Here is a 26340-nt window from a genome sequence, read left to right on the forward strand (position 1 = left end):
ATGTCAAGGAAAATACAATTTTATTTAAGTACTCTAAACGCATACAAAGTACATATTTATAGAAATTCACTAGCCTGGCTGTACCATACCCTCGTACTAATATCGTACAGATATGGTGAAGGGAAATGAAAATTGAGCGGAAGCTTACGTATGGCAATGCCAGGCTAGAAATTCACACAAACTGATGTTGAATACACCATGATCCAGATAGGTTAGCTTTGTGATGGTGGAGTCAGGAGTGGCATGTGATTGTGACACAAACACAGATCAAGGCCTCCTACTGTCCTCAGCCATGAGTTCGCTGATCTGATTATCTTCGTGACGGTCATCGTCCAAGTCCTCCAGCGATTTCTGCTCACTATGTTTAGCCAGCAAATACGCTTTGGGCGTGATGTCGTCGTCAATCATCTTTTTGGATTTTTTTATTTTCTTCAGGATCAGCTTGTGCTTCCTGAACTCTGCGACAGCATCCAGCTGCTGCTGCGTTTGGGCCGCAGTAGAGTCCAGAGGGAGGGACTCTCGGGCCTGCTGTTTGTATTCCTGGATCTGCTTGAGGAGGGCATCGTGGTCCACCCCAAAAAGCACGGGCCCCTTCCTCTCGGAGGGCTGCAGGAGATGGTCAGCGTGGTCCGATGAGTGTGACTTAACCCTATGGGGAAATACACGCCGAGGTCTCATACCACACATGCTACTTGAGCCACACTGGGTGACAGTTTGAATGCCAGTGCTACACAAACCAAACCTGACACAAACAATTAAAACAAAAACCAAACTCACCCACTCTTCTTCACACTGGCTGTCTCCATCAACTCTACATCTGGACCAAAGTCAGCCGCCTTCAATAGGTTATCAATCTGAGGAGATCATTCAGTCGATTTACTATTGATAGAGTAACTAAAAAAGTTAAAACAGTTACTGTTATCATATTTCATATTACGCTATACCTCATTAAGAGCAGCATATTGTTTATCCCTGATAAAAACCATAGCAGGAACACTTCCAAGGACTTGCTGAGAAGTAAGAAGATACCTGAAGGGAAAACGCCATGTTAAATGCCTCTTCTTGACTCTACTCAAATGTATGATTGAGGCATTGTAACTGTGTGGGTACTAGAATAGGCCTACCTTATACGAGGGCCACTTTTATCCAGAAGTTGTTGAATATGGGCATCCCTCTCCGAAGTGCCACTAGTCTTCCAATAGACCCGACATGCAGAATAATCAGGCGACAGTGACACCTTTCGTGGGAGAAAAATGATGTAAGGTCTAGCTTGTTATTTATAACGTGTGAACACAATAACAGAATTTACTCTCTTCACTGTTTGCCAATTGACACTGAAGCTTGAATGGGATGCGTATCACCTTAGACATCTCCACATTTAAATGAGGTAGTTCTGAACTGACTTCATGTGAAGCCAACAAGTCAGAAATCGCCTTGTAGAGAATGCGATTCAGCATACGAAGCCGGGAGTTTTCTTCTGGGTCGCGCTTCTTGGATAGTTGAAGGATACTGTGGCTGCCCGGTGGCTTCTATAATGTAAATGAGCTCAATGAGCAACCAGGTACTAACAAACGCGAATGTTAGGTCCTGATTATGTAAAGTTAGCTACCTTAGGTGGAGTATCGTACCACTGTTTCTTCGACCTAGAAACAGAGACAATATTTCATTCGATAATTATATCGTGAAATGAGCTAGACAGATAGCAGATGGCTAATGGGATGTAAGTTAGCACTGCGTTGCTAGCAAGCCATTGAACTAAGCATACTCATACTAACACAGCAGTCTGCAAAATCATTCAATCATCTCACCTTTCTCCCTTTAGCATTTTCATCAATTTGTTACTTCCCAACTGGCAAATACATACGTGGAACGTGTTTGCCTGACTACCTGCGGCGATGTTGGTTGATGTCTGTGGAATGTTGATCCAAACTACACTGCGCACGTTACAACGAAAAGAAACCAACTTCTTGATACTTTGAGAGAACATTTTTTAGAATTTCGTGAAATTTCAGGAAAGTCAGAACTGTTAGAGTTTACATCTACAATGTGCACGCTGCTAGCATCTCTAGTGTCTACTTGGTGACCCTCCGAAATGTCAACAGCAAGTCGAGTCGACTCGAGTCGTACCGAGGGCCAGTCTAAAGCAAGCGAGTACCTATTTATCGATCGAGATTCTGGAGCGTCTATATAATATATTTATAAACATGTGTATGTTTATATATATATATATATATATATATATATATATATATATATATATATTTATATATATTTATTATTATTATTATTATTATTATTTTGGCGGTTAATCAGTATTTATGTTTAAATAGCCTCAAACTTTAAAACATGTCTCACATTTCCCGAAAAAATAGAATCCACGTTTACTCTCATATGTTTCAGCAATTTATTAAAAACTTCAGGTCATATTTGTCAGCAATGCGTTGGAGCATGTATGGAACAACAGGCACTTATACAGTAAAGTCTCTTCAAACATCATGTGATATGGGGTCTTTTCCTATCAAGTAGACAATCAATTAGAATGTGCTTCCTTTAGCTGACGTATTATGAGGTTATATACAAGTCTAAATGGCCCTTAATAGACCAACTAAAAATAAATATGAATACTTCTTGCAGGTTTACCCAAATTACACACAACAGTCTCCCAAACATCTACATATGTGTGTGTGTTTTTTTTCCAAAACAAAAGAATACAAAACCTATACTGTCTGACATAAGATATGAAGGTATAAACTCATCTTAAAACTAAACATTCACAACATTAACTCATAGAACGCAACATGAAATCTGTAACTGGCCTTAGTCTTTTTTCTTTATTCTGTTAGTCTCTTTTCTTTATTCTGTCGACACAGAACTTAATGTCATGGGCTTTGGGTGGACTGTACAAGGAGAGTTCCATGAAGCATAACTAAATTCAGCTAGCAATCGTTTTCGGTCTTAATAACGACTTCTGTTTGTACAGATACATTAACATTGGCATTGGCATTAACTGGCTGAGCCTCTGGAATGAGAATGTTGTGTTTCAACTTCTTCATTTCGCTCATGTTAAACCCAAGAAGCACTGCAGTCCTTTTGGTGTTGATCGCTTTCATACACATGTTTTGTTTTTTACTGTAGGCAACAACAACATCTGGTCTTTTCAACCAGAGACACGTTGCCAAGGTTTCTGCCTCTGCCTCAGTCAGGTAGGGCTTTTGGTTGAAATGCTTGTTGAGCAATTGCTTTCGAGCCTGTAGAGATTTCACCTCCATTCCCTTTGATATAGCCTGGCCTCTGGATGTCGCACCTCCTCTACCCTTTCCTTTCAACTGAGCCGGCTTTGAATCTTTGCGTACCCCTTTGCCACCCAGTATTGTGGTAGCGTTGGTCTTGGACACCATCATCACTGGTCCCTTGCGGAGAAGTTGAGTATTATGTGGCTGGGCTGAAGTCAGAACTGGAGCAAAGGTATAGGTGGGTACTCCATTGACTTTCTGCCCAGTGGGTATTAGGGTCTGTTGTGGAGCTCTGACACCCACTATGGGTTGGGTCACCTCCCCATTGCTGACCTGGCTGTTTGGATCAGGGTTTATCAGTCTTTCTGCATCTTTCACAGCCTTGGGTGCACACCGGCACCGTTGGACATGTATGGATATGGTTCTGGAGGTGAACTTCTCTGTGTAAACGCCAAGGCAATAAATGCATTTGAATGCAGGAGTTTTCAAAATGGCATGAATGGTGGGCATGATGTGGTGCTTGGTCTTCAGATGAACATCATAGTCCTCTTTGCTCAGGATCTTTATGTGACAAAGCGGACAGCCAGTGCAGAAGTGCTTAGCAGATGCTGTGCCAACTACCTTTGGAGACTCTGGGTACATCTTCATGAATATCTTCTCAAGACCTCCGGTAACTAGCACCAGATTGAGTTCCTTGTCCCCTAGTTGTTCTTTCGGAATATTTGTATTCAAGTCAAAAGAGGTGAACACAAGATTACCTTGATCACTGGTGTTAATCTGGTATTCTTTCTTGAGGAAATCTCGATTTGCCTTGACAGAGAGATTATGTTCTGTGTATGCATGTTCCATAATTTGTTTCACAGAATAGAACATTGATGGACAGAAGAGACACTTTAAGCCATGCAACAAATGGTGAAAAATCCCCTTCTCTGTGAGTAAGATTTTGCATTTTAAACATCTGACTGTTTTGTTTTCAGACTTCAGAAAGGGTGACAAGACAGCTAGCTCATGTGTCTTGGATTTTGACAAAGCCAGCTTCTGTTCTGCAGTCATTCCGGTGATACCAGGTGGCATTGGTGTACTGGGCTTCTGAACAGTGGCAACATTATTCTGGGTCAAGACCACCGACCCCTTGCCAAAACTTTGGGCACCACCAGGCTGGACCGGAACTGAGACCTGGACGGCGGGTGCAAGGGTGTAAGTCGGAACTCCATTGACATTGTGCCCTGTTGGAATCAGTCGGATGGACTGAGAAGACAGCATTGGTGGCTGAGAGGTGGACTGATTCATTCCAAGGTTATGGGTCACCAATAGAGGCTGTGGCGACCGCAGCCCCATTTTTCCAGGGACATTGATCCGGACTCCAGGGGGTAGCAGGACCTGGCCGGGTTGTGTCTGTGGTAGACCGGGAACCCTCACGGTGATTGAGGGAACCTGCTTGGATGTATTGGAAGTCAAATTTGGCACAAACATACTGTAACCTGTCTTCATTACTGTTGGAGCAGGTAATCTTGCAGGGGTCTGCGCACTGGAAAGCATCATGTTTTTGGCTGAGGCCTGTGATGGAATGTACACCTGCCTTGGTCCAGAGGTGCACAGCAAGGCGGTGGTGTTGCTTGGTGTTGCCAACAGTACAGTACCTGAAGAAGACGCTGTGGAAGTTGGGCTCACAACAGAGGACTTTTGCCGTTTCGCCATTGCAGCCTTGTTAGTGGTCTTCTGTCCTGCCTTCGGAGCTAAACTCTGGAGTTTTTTCTGTGTTCCATTTTTAGTCATACTCTCGTTTTCACACACAAATGGTTTTATATGCACTTCCAGTTCTTTGTGTTTCTCTGAACTTAAAATGTGATAAAGCAGGTGCTCGCAAGTCTGTGCAGGCAGATTGCACATTTTGCAGTAGTACATAGCCCCCTCACTGTTCTTCTCATCCTGATCTCGATGCCCAAAGTAGCGGTTCAGCAGTGACGCATAGTGGTTCACCAAAACATGCTTCTTCATCACATAAAGCAACGAATCGTGGTAGCCACAGCTGCGACAAGTGTATTTATCTCCTTGTACATTGGTCACACAACGTTCGACTTTCTTAGTCTGTGACGCTGCTGTTGTGTCCGGCTTCTGTCGCACCTTGGCTGTTGAGTGGAAGAGCTTGATGTGGTGGTCAGTGGTACTGGGGTGACCAACAAAGGAGCAGTTCTTGCAGGTGGACAGAGAAGCCAGATCCAGTTCCTCATCATGACAGCGCTGTACATGCCCTCTGAAGGTGTACCAGGACCACGTGGAGAACCAACACAGGTTACAGCAGAACTTTTCAGACCGATAGCACCACTGCAAAAAGAGGAACACCCAGTAGTAAGACATCAAGCACATGCGTAAGATGATTCCAAATGGGGTCTTACTAATGGCTGACTGTCATCTGGGGTAAGAAACGCACCTTTTTCCGCCCGTTGCTACTGTATCCCTCAGTCAAGTCATCCCACTCTGTGTCATTGAAGCACTCCTCACCAGTGTCAAAACTCTTCAATTCCTAAAAAAAAAAAAAAACCTTTAATTGGTCACACCCAGAAATGTATTTCGTTATTTCATCACATTCATCAAATTGCATTTCAGTATAGAGCTACTGCATTGGGTACTGCAAATGACAACAATTGGTATTATTATATGTCATTAGAATATGACTGAAATACTTCAATAAGCAATCTTACTATTTTGTTTAAAATATAAACAAAAGTAAATAGATTATTCGATCACTCGTGTACCCTTTTCTAGAACATACCTTGGCTAAATCGTTACAACTATCCAGTCCGATGTCAAATAGGATGCTCTTAACTCTCTTTCTGGAGTTTCTGAGTTTTTCCACGTCACCAACTGGATTTTGATACATTTTGCTGTCCTGCGAAGAAAGGCAATTGTTTAAATACTGTATTACAAAAATATCGAAAGACCAAAATTACATTTGTGTGAGTTATTAAATGACGGCGAGCGATGCTACATCAGCGTGGATGCAAGTGAGCAAGCTAATCAACTTATCTCGTCCACTTGTGCAGGCTCTTTGATTTAATCATGATAGCTGTATTCATACCAGACTACAATTCGCATAATAGGTTTAACGTAGCGTGTATCCAGGTGTTATGCCAGAGAAACAGTGATCAAACTGTAAATAGCTGTTTCCACACGGTGAAAATCGGGATACACCATGCGTCTCCGCTTAACATGCAAGACACTACTGAAATCATCTTAGTGTGACAAATTTGAGCTGACACTTGGATGCGGGCGTGACTATGCTCATGAACCCCAAAATGTGTCTACTTTAGGTATGTACCTTGCACGTCCTGGCAGGGTGCTCCCAGCTCCCACTGTGTGGATGGATGCTTGTTTTCACCAGGGGAGAACTCTTCCGGCGTCACTAAAGCGCGCGCAGAATGGACTTCGACTACATTGTATGTTAAAACAAACTCGAGATATTAAACTTAACAAAACGATCGTCCCCCATACAATATACTACTGAATGAACTCTGTGTCGGTTAGACGTATATTTCTTTTGTATGTGCAAGCGTAAACCATCATCCTTTTCCCTCTTTGCTGTGAAACATGGCGTACAGGAAGACAGGAAATGACGTTTACTCATTAGCATATTGCCTGGTGAAGATTGACCAATGGGAGAATGATGGGCTGAACTTTCAATGTTGACATACTAATGCATAATTGAATCATTTGATCATCCTGACGACAGTGTGAACTTGACCAAGCCAGTGATAAGGGTTACCTGGAAACCCCTCTCCACACCTGTTGCATCACATGATTGTGGTGCATGCATGAGCTATCATTCCATGTCTTTGCAAGTGCTAATACAGACTAGGCCTAAACTAAGTTGTTCCTTGATAACAACAATTATTAACCAAATGTTGGGGATTGGTTACCTCACATCATGTGTTGACTGTCAGTGGCTGATGAGAAGCTCAATCATTACATGGTTACCACTTAGCCTACATGTACAGTTTTAGGACATGAGCATGGTCTTTGACAACTGCTCTTTTATAAACAGTAGGCCTATGACATGAAGAGACTATCGGAAGATGTCTAGGTCTGTGGTCACTTCTCATTTCTGGCAAGGCACTGTCCTTCTGTCTGAATCCATACTCTTATGGAAAATATGAGTTCATCCATCACTTATTCTTCATCTATTATTGTCCATTATTTACAGCTCTTCACATTCCCCAAAAACTCATAAGCCTACTCAATGTTTCTTCTATTTGTTTAAACATGAGACGCTTTGCTCGCACAATATTTTCCTCTGGGATTACTAAAACGTTAAACCATTAGCCTCAGACTTGTTGTCCTGGATTAAATTTCATTGCTATTACAACCATGTGTTTTTGATGGCCTATACAACTCCAGGAAAGGACCAGACCAGACCAATAATTGCATTTACAATAGAAGATATATATTTATTGCTTTTTAACAAACTGCTTAAGACATACATAATACAAAAGTCATATTCCAGTGTAATGCCCATGTGCTTAATGCTATATGTGTAATAAATTCTCTCCATAATGACAGAAAAGAGAAACTTCAGCATATTTTGACGACTGATAATGACCTGATAAGGCGGACTTGACATAAGTTCATGAGAATGACCTGACATAAGTTCATTTCATCAGGCGAGGATAATCAGTGCAGGTTAGAGAATGATCACAGTGCCGTCCTCTTCCATGCCTCCCTGGGCCGCGGCCAGGCTGTGGAGAGGCTCGGTCCGTAGTGTGCGGAGCATGCTGCTGTGCAAGCTGGCGCTGCTCGCGCGGACGGTGGGGCTACTGCGGTACTGCTGCTGGAGCGTGAGATTGTGGCACAGGCTGGCGCTCAGTAGGTCACTGGGGCTGGTGGGCACGTTCAGGCAGGGCTGCGAGCGGTGCGACGACGGCGTGACGAACATGGAATGCGGGCGGCGGTGGGCACCGGGAGACCTCGCACGGCCGTGAGCGCGCATGCGCGGAGGCGTCGGCGGGCGCGGGTAAAAGGACGGGGTGCCCGAGTGGCGAGGCGGCGGTTTGTTCATGTGCCTCTCGATCACCACGTCCACGTCGTCGTCGCTCTCCAACCCCTCCCCCGTCCAGCTTTGGTTGGCCAGTAGGACCGGCAGGCCGGGGTACAGAGTTCCGTCCGGTCCATCGACACACATTTCAGTACAGCCCGACATGCTGAAGCTGTTGCGTGTGATATTGTTGCGCTGGTTCACTGGTTTCACTGTGATGATGAGATTGTGACTATTGGCGATCATCATGTCGGTCACCTGATCCAAGGTCTTACCAGCCACCTCAATCCCATTCACCTCCAGCACTTGGTCGTTGATGGCCAGCAGCCCTGTGCTTTCTGCCAACCCTCCTGGAACCATGCGAGAGATGAAGACCCCCGGGACCTTCTGTAGGCCATGGGGGGTCACCTTCACTGTGGCGCCATCCCTGATGTAGAAGCCCAAAGGTTTCTGGGAGCCCTGCCGGTAGAGACGCACCCTGCGGTGAGTTTCCGGTAAGATGTCGACGTCAATGATGGACGACACGGGGCGAAAGTCCTGCGGCAGGCCGATGTGGACTGCTACTTTCCGGCGATGTGTATCAGAGAGCAGGGCCGCAGCTTGCTTCTTCCGCCGTGACACAGTGTTGCTGCAGAAACTCCCCTGATCTACCTCCTCTGTACAAAAAGAGAAGTCATTACTGTATGTCATTACAATAGAGATAAGCACTACACAGTAACAACATATACATAATTATGTGTGTAAAATTGCATTAATTCATACACTATATCATGAGTGTTTCTCTTTGTAGAGAGAATTGAGAGAACTGTTAGATCAAATATAACATTTGAAGAAGGGGAAAGAATCAAATAAATCGTATTACTTCTAAGTTATTGGCATAGCAGTGTGTTATTTTTAATTGATGTCAGTGAATAAGAGGAAATAACAGCAAGTGGCTAATTAACTTGAAAGCCCCAAATATTGACTAATTCATTCATTCCCCTCTTCCCACTGGGTAAATGCAAGGACTGCACATTTCATGATCACTATATTGTGAGGACCATGAGTCTGGCAACAAAATAAAGTGTAGATCCTTAACAGCATCCTTCCCTTACAGCCCTGCTGCTTTGACACATGATGCAAACCCCTAACATCAATATAACATCTGTCCTGATGCAAGAGTACATTGTAAAATTGTAAAATGTAAACATAATAATCATAAATTGTTATGTTCTAAGTGGTACTAAAGTGATGAGATATTGCCCTTTGTCTTTAAAAATCTCATTTTGATTGTCAGACACATCCGCCAACCAAATTGTTCCATTTCTAAGAGGCAGGCGTAATCTCAGTAATATCATCAAAAAAAGGCCTACATATCTTGCTCTAGGTTTGTTTATGTAATGTGACTGTATATGCTAGGCACAATTTCAAAGATGTATCTCATCTTATAGTGCCATTGCTGTGAAAATACTCTTGTGTGATTGTAGTTGTTTAAGCAGAACTAATACATTTATGCAAGAAGCTGATTCAAGATGGCCTTGCTGTAGCAACCATGCATGCTTACATTTTCAGAGGTTAAACACCAATAGTAATTCTCCTGGGATTCTCCCTCTGTATGCACCTCCTGGAGTTTAGTGCATTCAAATTATATTTGGTAATTGAAGGCCTAACCACATTCAATCCTCGATCGGTCACTGTACTTCCAGATAATATCACTGGTAATGTGCTGTCCAGTCAAACCCAGATTTCCAACTGTAATTTCCCAACTATCAGCCGAGCTTTACACATTGATTTAGCAAAAATTCAGCTATGAGCTTAATAGATGTAGGCCATTAATATGGTATTTGTATGGTCTTTGTTTTTGTTTTTTTTACTTGCATAAAACACTGCCCTGCGGTTTATACACAATGTGGCTAATACACAGGAAATGACTGTAATTCTGTCCCATAAAGTTGAGTTATTCGGAAGTGCACGGCCTCCCCATCTGAGTCAGAGAAGTGAGGGCCATTAAAATATATATATAGATATTCTCTATGTGTTCATTAGTGTGTAAGCATGGATGCTTGTGTGTGTGTGTGTGTGTGTGTGTGTGTGTGTGTGTGTGTGTGTGTGTGTGTGTGTGTGTGTGTGTGTGTGTGTGTGTGTGTGTGTGTGTGTGTCATTATATTTGATTTCATTGCACACAATCTAAAGTAACCTAAGGCATTGTTGCTTCAGAATCCATCCTGTGTTGCTCACATGACAGTAGTAAGTTTGGCCCACAGCAATCTTTCAGTGGACATCATCCGTTTGGATGCTGAACAATTGTGGCAAGAAAACAAATGTAAATAGCGTGACACACAAAACAAACTCACCACAAGGGAACTCAGAGCAATTACTCACAAGTAAACACAGATTCTGAACGGCTAAAATTACTTCCCATTCTGGGCGGAGAAGCACAATATGTAAACAAATGGGAAGAGGAACAACAAGAAACATCTACTTCAGCACACGTGCCCATAAAACAGTTATATTGCAGTTACACCTTTATAATGGTTCCTTCTTTTAGTTTAATAAAAGAAGTAAAAAAAAACCTTTGTGTTGCTGCTCCAGTTTGATACTGACCTTTATTCTTCAAATCCATGTATTTTTAATTCATTCAGACTAGACTTTTCATTCTAAAAAAAGAGCTGTGCACTGGAAAGATTGATCCCATAAGATAAACAGTCTTCGAGAGAACTCTGTATAATTTTGTAGACATATAAATCCAACTTTGGTTGATGCCTTAATGAAAGGAACTACATCTCATGCAGGACCAGCAAGAGCTGTAATTTTCTGAGGGCACTTCAGTTATTTAAATAAATAGGCTATCAAGACTAGTGTGTGTGCGTGTGTGTGCGTGTGTGCGTGTGTGCGTGTGTGCGTGTGTGCGTGTGTGTGTGTGTACGTGTGTGTGTGTGTGTGTGTGTGTGTTTGTTTATTTATGTTCTTGAAACGTAATGGACAGGAAGCAAATGTATTGACACAGCAACCTCTTAGGCAGCACAGGAGTTTCCTGACCCCCATACCTGGTCTTTGGACAAAGATGCGAAGAAGTGTCTGTGCAGTAGACACAGCCTTGCCGAAATTATCATCATTGTTGATCGGAAGGAAGTCCCCTTGGACATCTGCATACGCAATCAGCACTGGGGTATTGGCCAGTCGGTGCAGCTGAAGAATAAGCTTGTGAAACTGATCAAACTTTCCTGGTTTGGACCGATCAAGGGAAAACCTCCGGAACTCTGCTCCATACTATGAAGAGAAATAGTACCATGGACATTGGACACCATTTTTTTTGTGGAAAAGCTTCTTCACACATTCATATAACTTCACTTCTGTCATTATAGGGACTTTGGCTTTCCAATGTATAACTTTGCTGTTGTTCTGATTGATTATTTCCTTCAAAACAATACTGAATAATATTATTGCTTTTGAAATGCAGTCTTGCATTGCGTAAATATATCTAGAATGGCATATCTAGTAAACGTTGGAAGCCTAATTTTTGCCTGCAAAGGGAATCCTTCATCAGTCCGTCTTAACAATCAGCTGGAACAATAGCCCATGTCTGGTGACCATTCACGTTATCTGGAATTCCTTCCGGACAACTTTATGATTGTTAGCAGTGATCAAGGTTACCATTACTAGAAAATGAATATAGGCTACAAATGGCAAATCTGAATTTGTAAAAGTCTATATGCAAACCTAAGTTTAGAAATGTGTCTGTTTTTGCACATTTCTGACGTTGCAGTCGTGATCGTTCCCGTTAGTTGTAACCTTCCACAGGATATTCCTGCGTTGGTCAACCATGGCGATGATTTTTTCTCCTATTTGTTTATTGACTTTTTAAGATACGCTTCTTAAATCCGAAAGCACGTACCCAAACAACACTGTGGACAAAATTAAATGTACTCACTTTGCTTTTCACTTCGACTATTGAAAAGCTGCGCAAAGACTGCGATTTACTCCGATTCATTTCCCCAGTAGTCAGAAAGCCATCTGCAATCAACTTCCAGTGTTAATCCTCTTGACGATGCGTAAAGTTGTGTTCTTCTAGTTTAAATTACATCCTTTGATGAGCGGCCCCTGGACCAGCTGCGGTCCACGTTCCATCAGTGCTCGGAGAAGACAGGACGTGCGGCCAGAACGGAGGCACAAATAATATTACAATGACATCACTTAAGTCCGCCTTTTTCCGTTCTAAAAACGGCTTGACCGCACAACCGGATAGCAGAGGATTCATTGTCAAGAGTGATTCAAGAATTCTGTTGCACTACTACTAACAGTTCATTGCGGTGCACGCCTGCGTGTGCGTAATAGCCAAATAGAATCGTGAAGATCTTAATTCAAATTTGTTTTATTGCAAAATGTAAATTAAGTATCCTAATGACGCTGATAAACGTGTAGTACAAATATAATAGTGGCGTTTTCAAGAGAAAGGCAAAATGTGCTTTTTCATCAGAATATGAAAATAATAGGCCTAGTTAATTAATTGCATAATTGTTGGGACTAATAATCATACATTACTACATTGACTCTCTCAAAAGAATAAGCTAAGCCTAGAAGATAAATCAAGACTACAAGTAATCTAGACAGAACCATGATTTGGAGGAATATTAATGCATCTGGTGAATTGTGGCCCAAATGTGCTTGTGCACATTCAATTCCAGTGTCTGTTTAGGTAACAGCTTAGAGTCCTACACTTTCACTTCATCTGGAGGCAAGCCACCACTAAGAGCCGCCAGAGCGTTTGTAACCATCCTCTCCACCATAACTCCCGACGTCTCCCTGGTGTGAGTGCCAATGTGAGGCAGCACAATCACGTTGGGGAAGGACAGAAGTGGGTGGCCTCTGTGGATCATAACAAATGCCATTACAAGGCCGATATAAACAACACACATACTGTATATAAACAGTAAAGGGGTCCTGTTTGCCCTGTTAGGACTTAGTGTCCGATGATGACCAGAAAACTATGTATTATACCATGCATATTGGCAGCTTTCGATATGGGACTGCAAGCACAACTCTTAACCTTGCCATTTGTCTTTAAAGTTGTTATGAATGTATTGTTATGTTGTATATTTAAATTGCAGATTAACTAAACATACTGAAGAGAGGTTCTGACCTGGGTAGTGGCTCTGGGTATGTGACATCAAGAGCAGCAGCAGCGATAGCTTTTTTCTGAAGCGCATCCACGAGCGCATCCTGGTCAACAACCAATCCTGTATCAAATATAGCATGGAGGTTATACAACTTAGAGTCTGTAGATCCACATATCCATACTTGACGCTGTCTATTCCCTTTGAGTGAAAAAAAAAATCATGACTACATCATGTCACATTCTATGTGCCAGGCTTGTGCATGTTACTTCCCAGAATGTGCTACTTTACTTCAAGGTCTTCCAAAACACGCTCAGAGAACGGGGCGGGAGTGTTATGATTAAACAGGTGGGTGAAAGTAATGATTTCATTCTCACAAATTATTTGCTATATATCATACACCGTTAGTGCAATTAATTCAATTCTACTTGTAATTACAATATCTGTATATCCAATTCATAATCATGGCTAATTCAGTTCATATTCAATTTTATGGACTATGAGAGGGCCAATGTAATAACCCTGTTATCCATGTTGACACATCTAGAAAAGGAAAAGAAGGCCCCTCTAGCTGTTTCCTACAAGGAGCCTGTGACATTGCGAGACCTGGGCTGTGTCCAAAAGTCAAGCGCGCTTGCTGGATAGTACCTTCTTTCCAGTAGCGTCTCAGTTAGCTTGCTCCTCAGTATGCGTCCCTACCTACATTTGGACAGCACAAACTAGTTGCCGTCACCTGACTCGAGGAGGGGGTATGTTGACGATTTGCATGAGGTGTGGAGCTTGACCTGCGCTGCGCAATGGATTATGGGATATCTGAGGCCAAAAAGATGCATCGATGCACGCTTGGAAATCACGCCAAACGAAGTACCCATGTATAGTGAGAGCGCTTGACTTTCTGACCATATTCTGACGTAACTTCCGGAAAATGCACACTGCCCAGCGTGTACTTATGTTTCAGACACAGCCCTGGGTGTCATTTCACATTAGTATAGCTGTAATAACGAGGTTACAATACTGGCACCTATACGTGCAATACTAACCTATTCATTAGTGTTATACACATGCACGTCATCATTAATACACCACACTAAGGAGTGTTAAGCACGGCACACCTCTTACAGTGCTGTTATGATGTCTTTTTCTGCATAAACCTGAACTAAATGGAATAAAAGACTTAAAGGTGCTCTAAAAGCGATGTTACGCAGTGTCTAAGCTAAAACATTTGTTGTCACATACTGCAAACATCACTTCACCATCCGCTAGCTGCCTGTGCCATAAATACACTGTAAATAAAACACAGTCTCTGTGGACAGACTAGGCAACAAAACTACTTGGCCCAACCTGGACCATAAAAACTTTGAACGTCAACGGAAGAACCAGGGTTTCCCCCAGAAAATGTGTTAGTTAAGGTGGTGTCTGTCCAGGGGAAGGGGGCGTCGCCGTAGCGTCCCCACCGCATCGCCACCACTGCCCCTCGATGGGGGGGGTGTGTATCAATGGGGAGACCGTTGGTTTAACTGCAGCCGAGTCACAACGACCAAGTCTTTTAGGAGGCAAGTGTGAGTCGAGACCGAGTCTTTAAGGAGTCAAGGCCGTATCAAGACCAACCAAAGAAAGAGATTTTCATAATTTACATCACCCAATTATCATAACAGTTCAATTCCCAAAGGGTAAAGTGGGGATTGTTGGCTATAGGAGCAGTCTAGCAAACACTTGTCTAAATAACTTATTTTCTGATTTACTTAAGACAAGGTCACCTGAAGTAAAAATTTAGTAGGCTATGTCAGCATTTCATTAACGATTGGATTTCACATTCAAAGTGTGATTTAATTGTATCAAAAAACAATTAAACTTCATTAACACAACTTATTGACTGATCCAACAAGACAATTTACCTTAAAAGTGTAAGTTTACAACTCCAATACAGGGCCTTTTGCAAGATTGTATCTGTCAAAACCTTTGCACTGCTCAGCATAGCACCATAGGATATATTCTAAAGCCAGTCAATATTAAAATTATTTATTAAAACCAAGAATATTTTTAATGGTGGATATTTTAGAATTTACCATGACATATATCAAAGATGAAACTGTGAAAATGTAACATTGCGACTGTATGGTAAAGTTACGAATTGTGATTTAGTAGACTAAAGCTGCAATTCTTTGATTGAAGCTGCATAGCCATATTGTGCGTGCTTAATTGCTTATATATAGGAAAGCCGGGACGTTTTTAATGCTTTTTAATTAAACGTAATTAGCAACGAGATCGTACATTGAACGCTAATATTGTGTCATTAGCAACCAAATCTGTCATCTGTCAAATAGGCTACAGTTGCATGTTCAGCTCTGAACAAAAACATTCAGGAATTATTTCAACAAAACCGAAACGTGCGTCCCGCCGAGTTCGGGATGAAGGAAACTGAAGAGGCTACAGTACAGTTTCAATTAGCCTGTGTAAACTTCAGACAATTTCAGTATTTTACAACACGTGAATGAATAGCCGTCACAAGTTGTTGTTAGCTGTTGGCTAAACGGCACAAGTGTTTGTCACAACAAATTACGAGATGCAGTGGGCTGCATTAGTAGACGAGTGATGAAGAAAGATAAAGCGCTCAAAAGTGTTATGCCGCTCATCCCATACATTTGGTAGATTCAACGGAGAACCATTCCTGTGAGAGTCGTCAAATCTAGGTTTATTTGTGTTCGCAGTCACTCTGAGATATGTGTAGCAGTGGCACCTGATTATCACACATAACCCATGCTGAATGAGCGCGTCGCCTGTGCGCATAGGCCCACTCGAAGTTGTTTTTTTCCCCCAATGCGTTTTACAGAGAAGGGAGACTAGCGGCCACGGTTTGGAACGACAGGGAGAAAACATGACAAATATCAGTAAAACGGCGAATATATTTATTTATTTATTTATTTATTCATTGAAGACGCTAGTTAAGGCGGCAGCCCTGTGTTGATAAGGCGGCCGCCTTAGCAGGAAAGCGCTGCGGGAAACCCTGAGAACCGTTACTCAACATCACTTAGAGCACCTTTAATCTTTCATTCGTGAGAGACATGTTGTAAGAAAGCAGAATCAAAATCATTTTATTTGTCATAGTAAAAACATTGGAAAACATTGTCACAAAATGTAAGATTTAAGTGCTACTCCTTCTGCAGCTCGATGTTTCTGCTTACCTCGGCTTATGTTGACCAGGGTGGCTGTGGGCTTCATCATAGCCAACTCTTTCTCTCCAATCAGCTTCTGTGTCTGCGGGGACAAATTCACCACCACCATGACAAAGTCTGCGCCCCTCAGGAGGTCCTCCATCTTGGCACAGTATGTGGCCCCTACTGCCCGTTCCTCTTGCTCTGGCCTGCAGGGGTCACAGCAAGCATGTGATTGGACACCGTAGTAGACGAATCACACTGAGGGTATAGGTTTGCATATGGACATGTTCATGCCAATATTTTTAGATGACAGAAGTTGTCCCTACCAACATTTCAGCAAACACATTCGCGTTATTTTTGTTGTGAAGTCAAATTCATACCAGTGTGTCCTCATAAAGTGTACCTCTCCAGGTGATGGTTGTTGTGTCATTACCAAACCTATGCCCTTGAATCATGCCACATACTGAATGACAAACTACTTTTCACAAAAAACTTCTTCAATTCTTCAAAGCATAATATGCTTCAAGATGTTACTCTGAAATTGTTCATATATAACATTTCTCAGTATTCTTGAATATACGCACTGATTTGGATGTCGATGAATTTGTTTATTTAAGGGCCTACTTTTGGGAAACTCTGAGAGTTGATAGTCCCTTCAGAATTACATAGCCTAAAATATGTATGTTAGGCAGCATTTTTTTTTTAATCTCTTGACACAATACACCAGAGCACAAGAAAATGAATCAAAATTGTGGTAAGTGTGTGACTGGAGTTAAAAAGTAACACGTGTACTGAGTGGCCTAACACAGAGTAGCTGTCAGTACCCGTTCAGGCAATATTTAACCCGACAGCCTAACTTGAGACAATACTGCATACCTCCGGTTTCGGTTGTGATACAGGATTTTCATATCAAATGCAGACGCTCTTTTGGCCACCTTGTATCCAATTCGACCCATTCCGATGATCCCCAGTGTGGCACCACTGACATCTGTGCCCATTGAACTTTCTGGCAAATCCTCAGTGTCATGGGAAACTGAAAAGTTATGGCCTGAAAGCAGAGAAGAAAGTACAGATTTAGTCATATTCATGATAGACTGTAAATACACTTATGTTGATGTTTTGTACCCCTTACCCTCCAGAATTTTTCTTGCAGATGCCAGCATCAATCCCATGCCAATATCTGCGGTGGCATTGTCTACAACGTCAGGGGTGTTACAAACTTTTACCCCAAAGCTGTTTATCAGTGGTATATCAAAATGGTCAACACCTACTCCACCATTCACTACCACCTTGAGATTGGGCAGTGATTGTAAGAGATCACGGCCAACTTTCAGAGCACCTCCCCACACAAACACTGCTTGGATCTTGTCAGCGAGGCTGTTTCTCTTCTGAACAAATTCCTCTTGGGGAATTATCGTGAAGTGCTTCTCAATGCAAGGTGCATAACACTGGTATATTCCTCCTGGTGAACCCAGCTTGGTGGCTAATATGCATGGTTTCGCCATATCCTGTATAAGAATGAGGTCAGTCAGCCACAGGCTTGATTATGATTCAAGATAACTTACATGACGTAGCCTACATTTCTGTCTCTGAGTTATTATGCGGTTGATAGGCGCTAGCTTGGTCGCTGACCAACATGACATGAAGGAACAGTTAATTCAAAAGGCTACTTCACACAAAGTTATTATATCGTTATTATTCCGCTTGGGCTATGCTATGCTAAGTAAGAGCACTGTTTATATTCTAAGAAATAGGCGTAACATAATCTTTTTCTGAAGTATAAGCATGCAATTTTCATTTGTTCTCACCAACTGTGACATGCAACGCGAGCCTCTAACCAGCCAAGGAACACTGAAAGACACGAGATTCATTTTGTCATGTCTTCCAGACGCTGTTAATCCCTCACAGAATCACTGATGGCCGCGACCATTGACCTGAGAATGAGAAATGTGTGCGTTCACTCCAACCGAGGCCAGTTATTGCAGGCACTTCTTGCCTAATTTAGTGAGTTAACCTATCACATAGGCAGACACTGGAAACGTAAGTCCACGAGCATTACATTCTTGCATTTAGGCCTACCAGCTAACAACCATAACAAATATGTGTCTGTATTGTTTATTTCAACTTTCAAGTCTAGCATAGCATAGGCCTATAATCTTATAGGCCTACAATAAACATTCTTTTCATATCCATGCTCAAATTCGAGTTAGGCCTACCCTACTTTGACACCCACTGACACTGTCATATCGTCCATCTTTAGTACATGTCAAAAGAAAGCCAGTAGAGGGCATAAAACTACTATGTTAAAAAATAATTCCAGAGAGGCAATTCACTGTCACATAAATGTCTGTTTTCAGATTAATTCCCAACTAATCTACTTGACAAATACTATCTCTGAATGATTCTATTATTTCATTATTACAATAATTGTCAGTGTGTAGGCCTAGGCCTACTGAATTTCTAAATGCACTGTCAATGGCTATAGTTCAGTGACTCCACCTCTGGGCCAGTGGTTCCCCCTCAGTGATCTCTATGACTGCCTCCCCAAATTTGGGCCCCACAGTAGCAATAGTGTCTATAGGGCCTTTTCATGAATTAGGTTCCCCTGCCTAACCATGCTTGTCTGACCTGCAGTCATTATGGTTATCAGAGCTATAGCAATTCAAACTTAGCACTTCTACTTAGTGCTGCAGACTGAACTGGTTGGGAAGGGATTTACAGGCTTATGTTCATCAGCATCCAGGTGCAAACCTTTAAAAGACGCATACAGACTCCTTAAGGAGTGTTTGACGAGCGAAAACCATGCCTCATTACTTTGTGGCCTCTTTTGCTGACTAAAAGATAGATAGCAGCAGAACAGAGGCTGTGAGAACAATGTGGATCACTGATGAAACAGCAACAAGCATGGTCCACAATGTCATCTGAAAGAGACGCTAGGCTTTTCACCACCACAGAAGCTGAGGTGTTGGTTGGACGTCTAGCGGTGTCTGTGGGGAGTGCGTAGCTCTCCCAGCGCTCCCATCTGCTCATCTGTTTCTGCCCAGACTCAGCGAGGCAGTGTCAGGGGCACACACACACACACACACACACACACACACACACACACACACACACACACACACTCACACACACACACACACACACACACACACACACACACACACACACACACACACACACACACACAGACACACGCACACAAACATGCATGCACGCGAATACACATGCATTCACATTCACACAAACACACACACACACACACACACACACACAGACACAACGTCCAACTGCCAACACCGGCCGCATCCAATTGAATTACTGTAGCCCTATATCCCATAATAATGCACTCCAAGTGTGCCCTGTTATGAATGCTTAGACACTGGAACACCATGCACCGTCTCATTTTTTAAATAAACATGCAAAATAAATGAAGACAATGATGTTTTTTGCAAGTGGTCTGGGCACAGATGCACCCAGTGCAGGAGGCATTAATCGAACACCTTTGGTCCATACGGTCATGCTGACTACATTAGCAGAAGATCCAAATCAGCCTAAACAAAGACCACTGGTCCGGAAAAAAACCCACTGTGACTGTTACAGTGGGCATTGCCAGGCCTAAATCAGGTGGTCACAGTGAAAGAGAAAAACTGTGACAGGAAACAGGGGGACATTTTTTGTTTCACTTCAAGTCTTTGTACAGTATTTGACAAAGAATTAATTCTCTGCCGATAATTACACGACTGAGTGTTGGTCATGGAGAAAAACCCATCGTGATAATTATGGGTTTGAAATGCCTCGTTGAATACTTCAAAGAAGTCATATTAATTCTGCGTACAGTGAGTTCCGTTCTCTACGCCCACTGGATCAATTGCTGAATCACTTGAGGAGTCCCTGCTCAGACATTGCTTCCTTGTCAACTTTTCAGAGAAAAATCTTTCATGGCATGTCTACTCAGATGAATTACGCTGCTTGCTTTATTCATTCAGTTAATAAACATATCTGTCCTTGTGTTCTTGCCTTTATTGGCACGCCATAAAATATCCTTTGCGTCTGCAGGGTGTAGTCTTCTTCTGTTGGCCAGTGTGTAATTCCCTGTCCATATATCCTTTCCAAATGTTCAGGGCCGGTTCTGTAGCATGATTAATTAATCTCTTGACCTGTAGAGTGGCCCATTATCCTTGCTGTTTAAAAATTCTCGTATTGGAGATCCTATTATTTAGCCCTGAGCCGACAAACTGTGAAAAATGTGGGCCAGATTTTCTCCCGTTTTCCCATTTCTGTTTGTGCAATAAGGTTGTGGCTGTGTGCCATGAAATCTTGCTCTAGATCATGTAACTTTAAATGGCTGACAGGTTTACACAGCCTCTGGTTGGCCCGTGTTTAATACCTTTTCGAAAACCTAAAAATAAATGCACAAATGATATATTCAGACTGTTCAAAACAGATAAGAGAATTTTTGATTTTGTAATACTGTCTGTCAGGCGTCCTGTGAGTGTGGTTTGAGAAAGGTTTAAAAAAATGTTTTTGAGCAATTGTGAAAAACTGTAAATGTTCCCTTAATTTCTTTTAGCAGTATGTATACAGTATATGAACACATGAACATATATAACTAATATAAGCCTGTAAATTAGCATAGTTGAGCATTGCCCTGGTGTCTCCCATGGCCTTTCATCTTACCACTGACAATCCCTGGCAGGTAGACAAGGCTCTCCTGTCCTTGGCCGTTATATCTATGACTGCTTCTCTCGTGCTGCGATTCGTCCCTGATACCTCCGCAGTTTATTTATAACATTCCTTCTGCCAATTAAAGACGACCCATCTGGCTGTGTGCTCAGGGTTGAAAGATAATGCCACCCCTACACTTTGCCATCAGCCAAACAAAGCACAGACAAAATCACAGAGGATAACCTTTGCCATGACATAGTCGTGTTTATATGCTACCAAAAAATATGAGATGACTCATCTATACATCTATGATTTTCTTGTTGAAAAATAATTATCTTCTAATGATCACATTTAGATAAACGTTATATTATAATGTATTCCTCTGAAGAGTGAAATACCTGAGGTGGCGGTGGGAGCAAAGAGGGAAGTTAATTTTCAGAGCTGGTACATGAGGCATCACAAAGCTCTTTCTGACGCCTCCAGTGGTGAAGCGAAAATAAGGATGAAGAACGAGATAAAAGAGCAAGTGTCTGATTCCAGGATACACAGCTGGGTCAGGGCGACAAGCTTCGGTCTTATCAGCTCCCCATCGGACATTTTATCTCCCCTAAATAAAATTGTGTTAAGCCATACAGGTAATACAAGACTGTCAGTTTTCTGGCCCAAATGGCAGCTAGTTTCATCAAAAACTCTTTGAGACAAATATCAAAATACTGCTTAAATGTATTTATTTTACTGGGGGAAATGCTAGAATCATCAAATGCTATTTATTGCGGCTTGTATTTCTAAAGCTCTTCCACAAGAATGATGCTGTCAATTATTTTATTGTCTATCCCATGGATAAAGACTTCTATTCTATAGTGCATTTGAGACGTGACATGAGGCCAGATAGAGGATACATTGTGTTGTCCTTTTAAAAGCAAAAGGCACTGCTGTTTCAAATGGAGTCATGGGATCTCCTTAAATGCATTCCATTAGATACTGGAGAAATCCTTAAATTACATTTTAGACTGGGGGATATTAGACATTCTAGACCTTCTAGAGATCTGCTGCTATGACATGTACTGTTATCTTGATCACCACGAGAATCCCTCTACTACAGGGTCAGACTTCAGTTTTGAGTGAATATTGAGTAGAAATTCCTCATTGTGTGTCTTTAATGAAAGGAGCTTCTCCATGGAGGACTTGTCTGTCATGGACCTCCACTTCAAACTTATAACACAAAGAATAAGATACTGTTACATGCGCAAGTCCTCACTATAACAGTATCAGTGTCAGTGTGTCAGTGTTGTCATTGTTATTATCATGTATCGATTGTCAGGACAATGAGAGGAATATCCAGTGCAGGTTGACAATGTATAGAATAGGATAACATGCTCCATATATTGAGACCCCTTTATTTGGAAATGAAAACGAAACAAAAAAATTGGTTGAGTTGTCGTATCAGATGTTGCTGTGTGTAGGAGAGAAAGGATTAAAAAAACAGTTGTAGTTGTGTGTCTATATGTCAGTGGGTCACTCAGGCCTGTGACAATATGAAGGCTTGTTGTAACTTGGTCTGGTCTTACATCTCCTTACCAAACAATGACTCAAATAATGTAGGCTACTGTACCAAAGGGGAATGCAACCTTTTTCCCTCCGAGAGCTACTTTGACACAACGGACATGGCCAAGAGCTTATGTTAGTATTAGCATGTATTACCATAGCTGATCTCCACCTAAAACTGCTGAATAAGATTTATGCTTTTTATAGGTTTCTTTCAACTCAGTTCCCTTCTCTCTTTGTAGACTGTGAATTTGATTTCATAGGAATTTTAACATGTTTCCCAAGTGACAATATCTGATTTATGAACATCTTCTTCAAACCTTTTGGGATACTTAGAAACAAGTGGGGAGCTGCTGGTAACTCGTGAGCTACCTGTTGGAGACCCCCAGTCTACCATGATTGACAAGCATCAGCTCTGCTTCGGTGGCAATGGGTTCAAGTGATTTCCCTTGGTCCTTCCTAATAACTTTATCAGATGTGATGGCAGTCTGATATGCAGTAAACACATAAGATTAATAATTAGCAAAGGATTTGCGTCTGAGCTCAGATTGCAATAATCCAGTGCTAGCTCTCTTTTTGTGTTCCAGGATTTTATATAAAAGCCATTGACTCCCCCTCACAACAAAGTGTTATGCATACAAATTCAATGTATAGATATGAATTCGGTGTCTCTGGAAAACTAACTGTGAAATTTTCTTTACTTGACATTTTTAGAAACCTTCCACCCTTCAAAACTGTTACACAAACCCTGAATCACAAACTACATTCACAAAACCTCTGACAACCTCATGCAAAACAACATTGAACAATCACCTCAAAACAGCTACTTGTGCTCAAAACCAAACATGTAGTCAAAATGAAAACACTAGCATTACTCATAACATAACTTCATAACTCAGTGGATTCAACATTTACTGTAAATCCAGAAAAATAATATTGAGAATGGGAGTTTGTGTTTACAGTTTTGAGAAAAGGGTGGAAGGTTTAAAAAAAAAAAAAAATGTGTGTGCAATTGTGAAAAACTGACAGGCATTTCAGTACTGTAAATGAGAGGTAAGTACAGCCTAAATATACTCTGAATGCCTCACTGATATTTGTGTCCATTGTATGAACATGCACTGTTCACCTGTGTACACTCTGAACTTATATTGGTTGGTTAGTGTTTTAGCAATTGTGAAAAACTGTAACAAAACATTAGTAGTCTAGCTGTGTGTGTGTGTGTGTGTGTGTGTGTGTGTGTGTGAGAAAGAGAGAGAGAGAGAGAGAGAGAATGAATGAATGAGAGAAAGTGTGTGTGTGTTAAAGGGGAGTGGGGATTAGAGAGTTTTATTTGTCACTTCAGTGTTTTAAAAAGCGAGACGTGGCCCCTGGGGCCTCCCCCGTATGAAAACTGAACACACAGTGCACAGACTACTGGATTGTGACATCATGTGACATCAGACATACACCAGTATCAGAACTAAACAACAACAAATGTAATTTACACACAGCGGTTGGCCTGAGTACAAACTCAAACATCCATCCTAGAATATCCGGGAAAAGATAACGTAAGGATAATGTGCATTTTGGAAAAAGTGCTCCCCTTTCTTGTTTGAACACTAAATTACTGTTTCGCTTTGCATCCAAGAATCTATTCCTCCATCTTCTGCAGCAAAACCACCCCTACCCTATATGGCCCATACCATACAGATGTAGGTGTGATGGAGAGATATGGTTTAGACATGTCTGTACATTCAGATGAGATAAGTGGAGGAATTCCACAGATCTCCCCAATCCTCTGTGCCATGGCTGAATTAAACATTTATTTTTAGAAATAATCCTTAGATTACCATGGAGAGGGGCTTGGTATAATCCTTGAGGACTCAGATTGCGGTTGGTACTCTCTCTACAAAAGGGGGTCCCCTTTGTTACAAAGCAATTAAACTATTGTGTCAGTGGACTGGGATTCTACAGTTGTCCGTTTATTACGTTACTGATGCAAAATCAATGAAATGTAACTGTGATCATTCTTTTTAAAATCATGCTTAAAGGCACAGTGATCGAATGTGATTTCAAGCCCATACATTTTTCTTGTTACATTCAGCAATTGTCTCACCACACGCTAGCTGCCCATTCTGTGAGCAGCCCAGGTCCCAAAAACTGGAAACAAAGTGCTTGCATGTCCCCCACGCAATAACAAAACCCTGTGTTGGGAAAGCTGCAGGGAAGGGTAAGCTACAGGTCTGTTTCATTAGGCCCCTGATAATATTAACAAACACGACTTCCTGTACAATTGCTGACTTCACTTTTAATATAGGCTATTGTATCACTTCATTCAAAATGGAGGTCTTAGATATTTGAATTAAAAATAGGCCTATAAAGGATTGAAATTCAACAGAGCTTATAGAATACAAATATTTCCAATTTTATTGAGACACTTGACTCAAATTATTGGGTATGTTTGGTGTCAACGAAGAGAGATGTTTGTGCTTCTTTCATGTTGCAGTTATTGGGAATATTTGAAAGAAAGAAATGTTGGTAAGATGGTGGTATGATTTAATCAATCCATTTCTCTGGAAATGCTTTAACATACAAAAACATTTCAATGTTTTAAAAGCATCCAGAAAGATAAAAACAGCAGACAACTCATCTTTTGTGTAATATGTGTGATACTCGAGGGACCTTTAAGATATGTTAATCGCAAATGCTGCTGTGTAAATTATTGTAATAGGCATATATAGTTTTCTGACATATTGCTCCAGTATATCAGAGGGAAATCATCATGGTCCCAACCACCCGAACATAGCTGGGTAATTCTGCCTTTTCATTTCGTGAATCTCAAGCTTGCATTCATGATACATTTGGAATTTACAGGCCTACTATATATGTGTTTAAAAATATATTAAAATGTATATAGTATGTAATATATATATATATATATATATATATATATATATATATATATTAAGTTGACATTGTGTGTTCCATTCGTTTCATATAGGCCCTTATTGTTGAATGTTTTTTTTTGTTGTGGTGTGGTATATTTTGGTGTGTAGCCTACAGTATCTCTCCCTGCCTCTACCCATGAAATATCAAAGGCAAGATCCAGCCACAAACTGGCTGAAGACTGCATGACAAAAAAAATAGAATTTCTATTCTAAGGAATTGCCAGTGCATGAAAATGCAAAAAAAATATGCAAAACAGATGCAGAGATGAGTACTAAGATGTTGCTAGGATAGACATAGTGGTTGCATAGTTAAATTAAAGTTGATGATATTTTAAACGTTAATGATAGACAGGTAGTTTAATGGATGTTGATGGACAGAATGTGTAATGAATATTGATAGGCAGATCAATTAAATGAATGTTGATAGACAGTCTAATGGATGATGATACACTAATGAATATTGATTGTTTAAAAGTTGAATGTATAGTTTAAAGTTGTTGATAAACAGATAGTTTAATGATGTTGCGCATAGTTGAATGAATGTAGATAGTTTAGGCTAATACATGTTGATAGACAGGTAGTTTAATAGTTGCTGATAGACACTTTAATGCAAGGGTGTCAGCCAGATCAGGCCCACCAGCAGGGTTCATTCGCCCACCCTAACAATAAATCTGTAATTAACAATATTTAGCT

At 41.3% G+C, this 26340-nt stretch overlaps 4 protein-coding genes across 4 annotated transcripts; all 4 read right to left on the reverse strand.

Annotated features, from left to right (window-relative positions):
- Positions 1-3: 3 nt before the first annotated feature.
- rbfa (ribosome binding factor A) lies at positions 4-2120 on the reverse strand. Its single transcript, XM_062538715.1, has 7 exons — positions 1809-2120; positions 1610-1643; positions 1362-1529; positions 1125-1237; positions 945-1029; positions 778-854; positions 4-649 (listed from the first exon to the last, which is right to left on the reverse strand). Exons 1-7 carry the CDS (start codon positions 1985-1987, stop codon positions 268-270), a joined length of 1038 nt encoding a protein of 345 aa, XP_062394699.1. The 5' UTR covers positions 1988-2120; the 3' UTR covers positions 4-267.
- A 266-nt stretch (positions 2121-2386) lies between these two features.
- adnp2a (ADNP homeobox 2a) lies at positions 2387-6818 on the reverse strand. Its single transcript, XM_062538716.1, has 4 exons — positions 6553-6818; positions 6007-6123; positions 5665-5757; positions 2387-5558 (listed from the first exon to the last, which is right to left on the reverse strand). Exons 2-4 carry the CDS (start codon positions 6112-6114, stop codon positions 2937-2939), a joined length of 2823 nt encoding a protein of 940 aa, XP_062394700.1. The 5' UTR covers positions 6115-6123; positions 6553-6818; the 3' UTR covers positions 2387-2936.
- Positions 6819-7652: 834 nt separating this feature from the next.
- Positions 7653-12383, reverse strand: pard6ga (par-6 family cell polarity regulator gamma a). Its single transcript, XM_062538717.1, has 3 exons — positions 12173-12383; positions 11289-11511; positions 7653-8918 (listed from the first exon to the last, which is right to left on the reverse strand). Exons 1-3 carry the CDS (start codon positions 12230-12232, stop codon positions 7912-7914), a joined length of 1290 nt encoding a protein of 429 aa, XP_062394701.1. The 5' UTR covers positions 12233-12383; the 3' UTR covers positions 7653-7911.
- A 214-nt stretch (positions 12384-12597) lies between these two features.
- On the reverse strand, positions 12598-18450 carry zgc:136493 (uncharacterized protein LOC692276 homolog). Its single transcript, XM_062537717.1, has 6 exons — positions 18319-18450; positions 17643-18018; positions 17387-17558; positions 16538-16716; positions 13382-13478; positions 12598-13107 (listed from the first exon to the last, which is right to left on the reverse strand). Exons 1-6 carry the CDS (start codon positions 18379-18381, stop codon positions 12954-12956), a joined length of 1041 nt encoding a protein of 346 aa, XP_062393701.1. The 5' UTR covers positions 18382-18450; the 3' UTR covers positions 12598-12953.
- Between the last annotated feature and the right edge of the window lie 7890 nt (positions 18451-26340).

This window comes from Sardina pilchardus, chromosome 6 (genome assembly GCF_963854185.1).
Source record: "Sardina pilchardus chromosome 6, fSarPil1.1, whole genome shotgun sequence".
In the NCBI taxonomy this organism is placed as follows: domain Eukaryota; kingdom Metazoa; phylum Chordata; class Actinopteri; order Clupeiformes; family Clupeidae; genus Sardina; species Sardina pilchardus.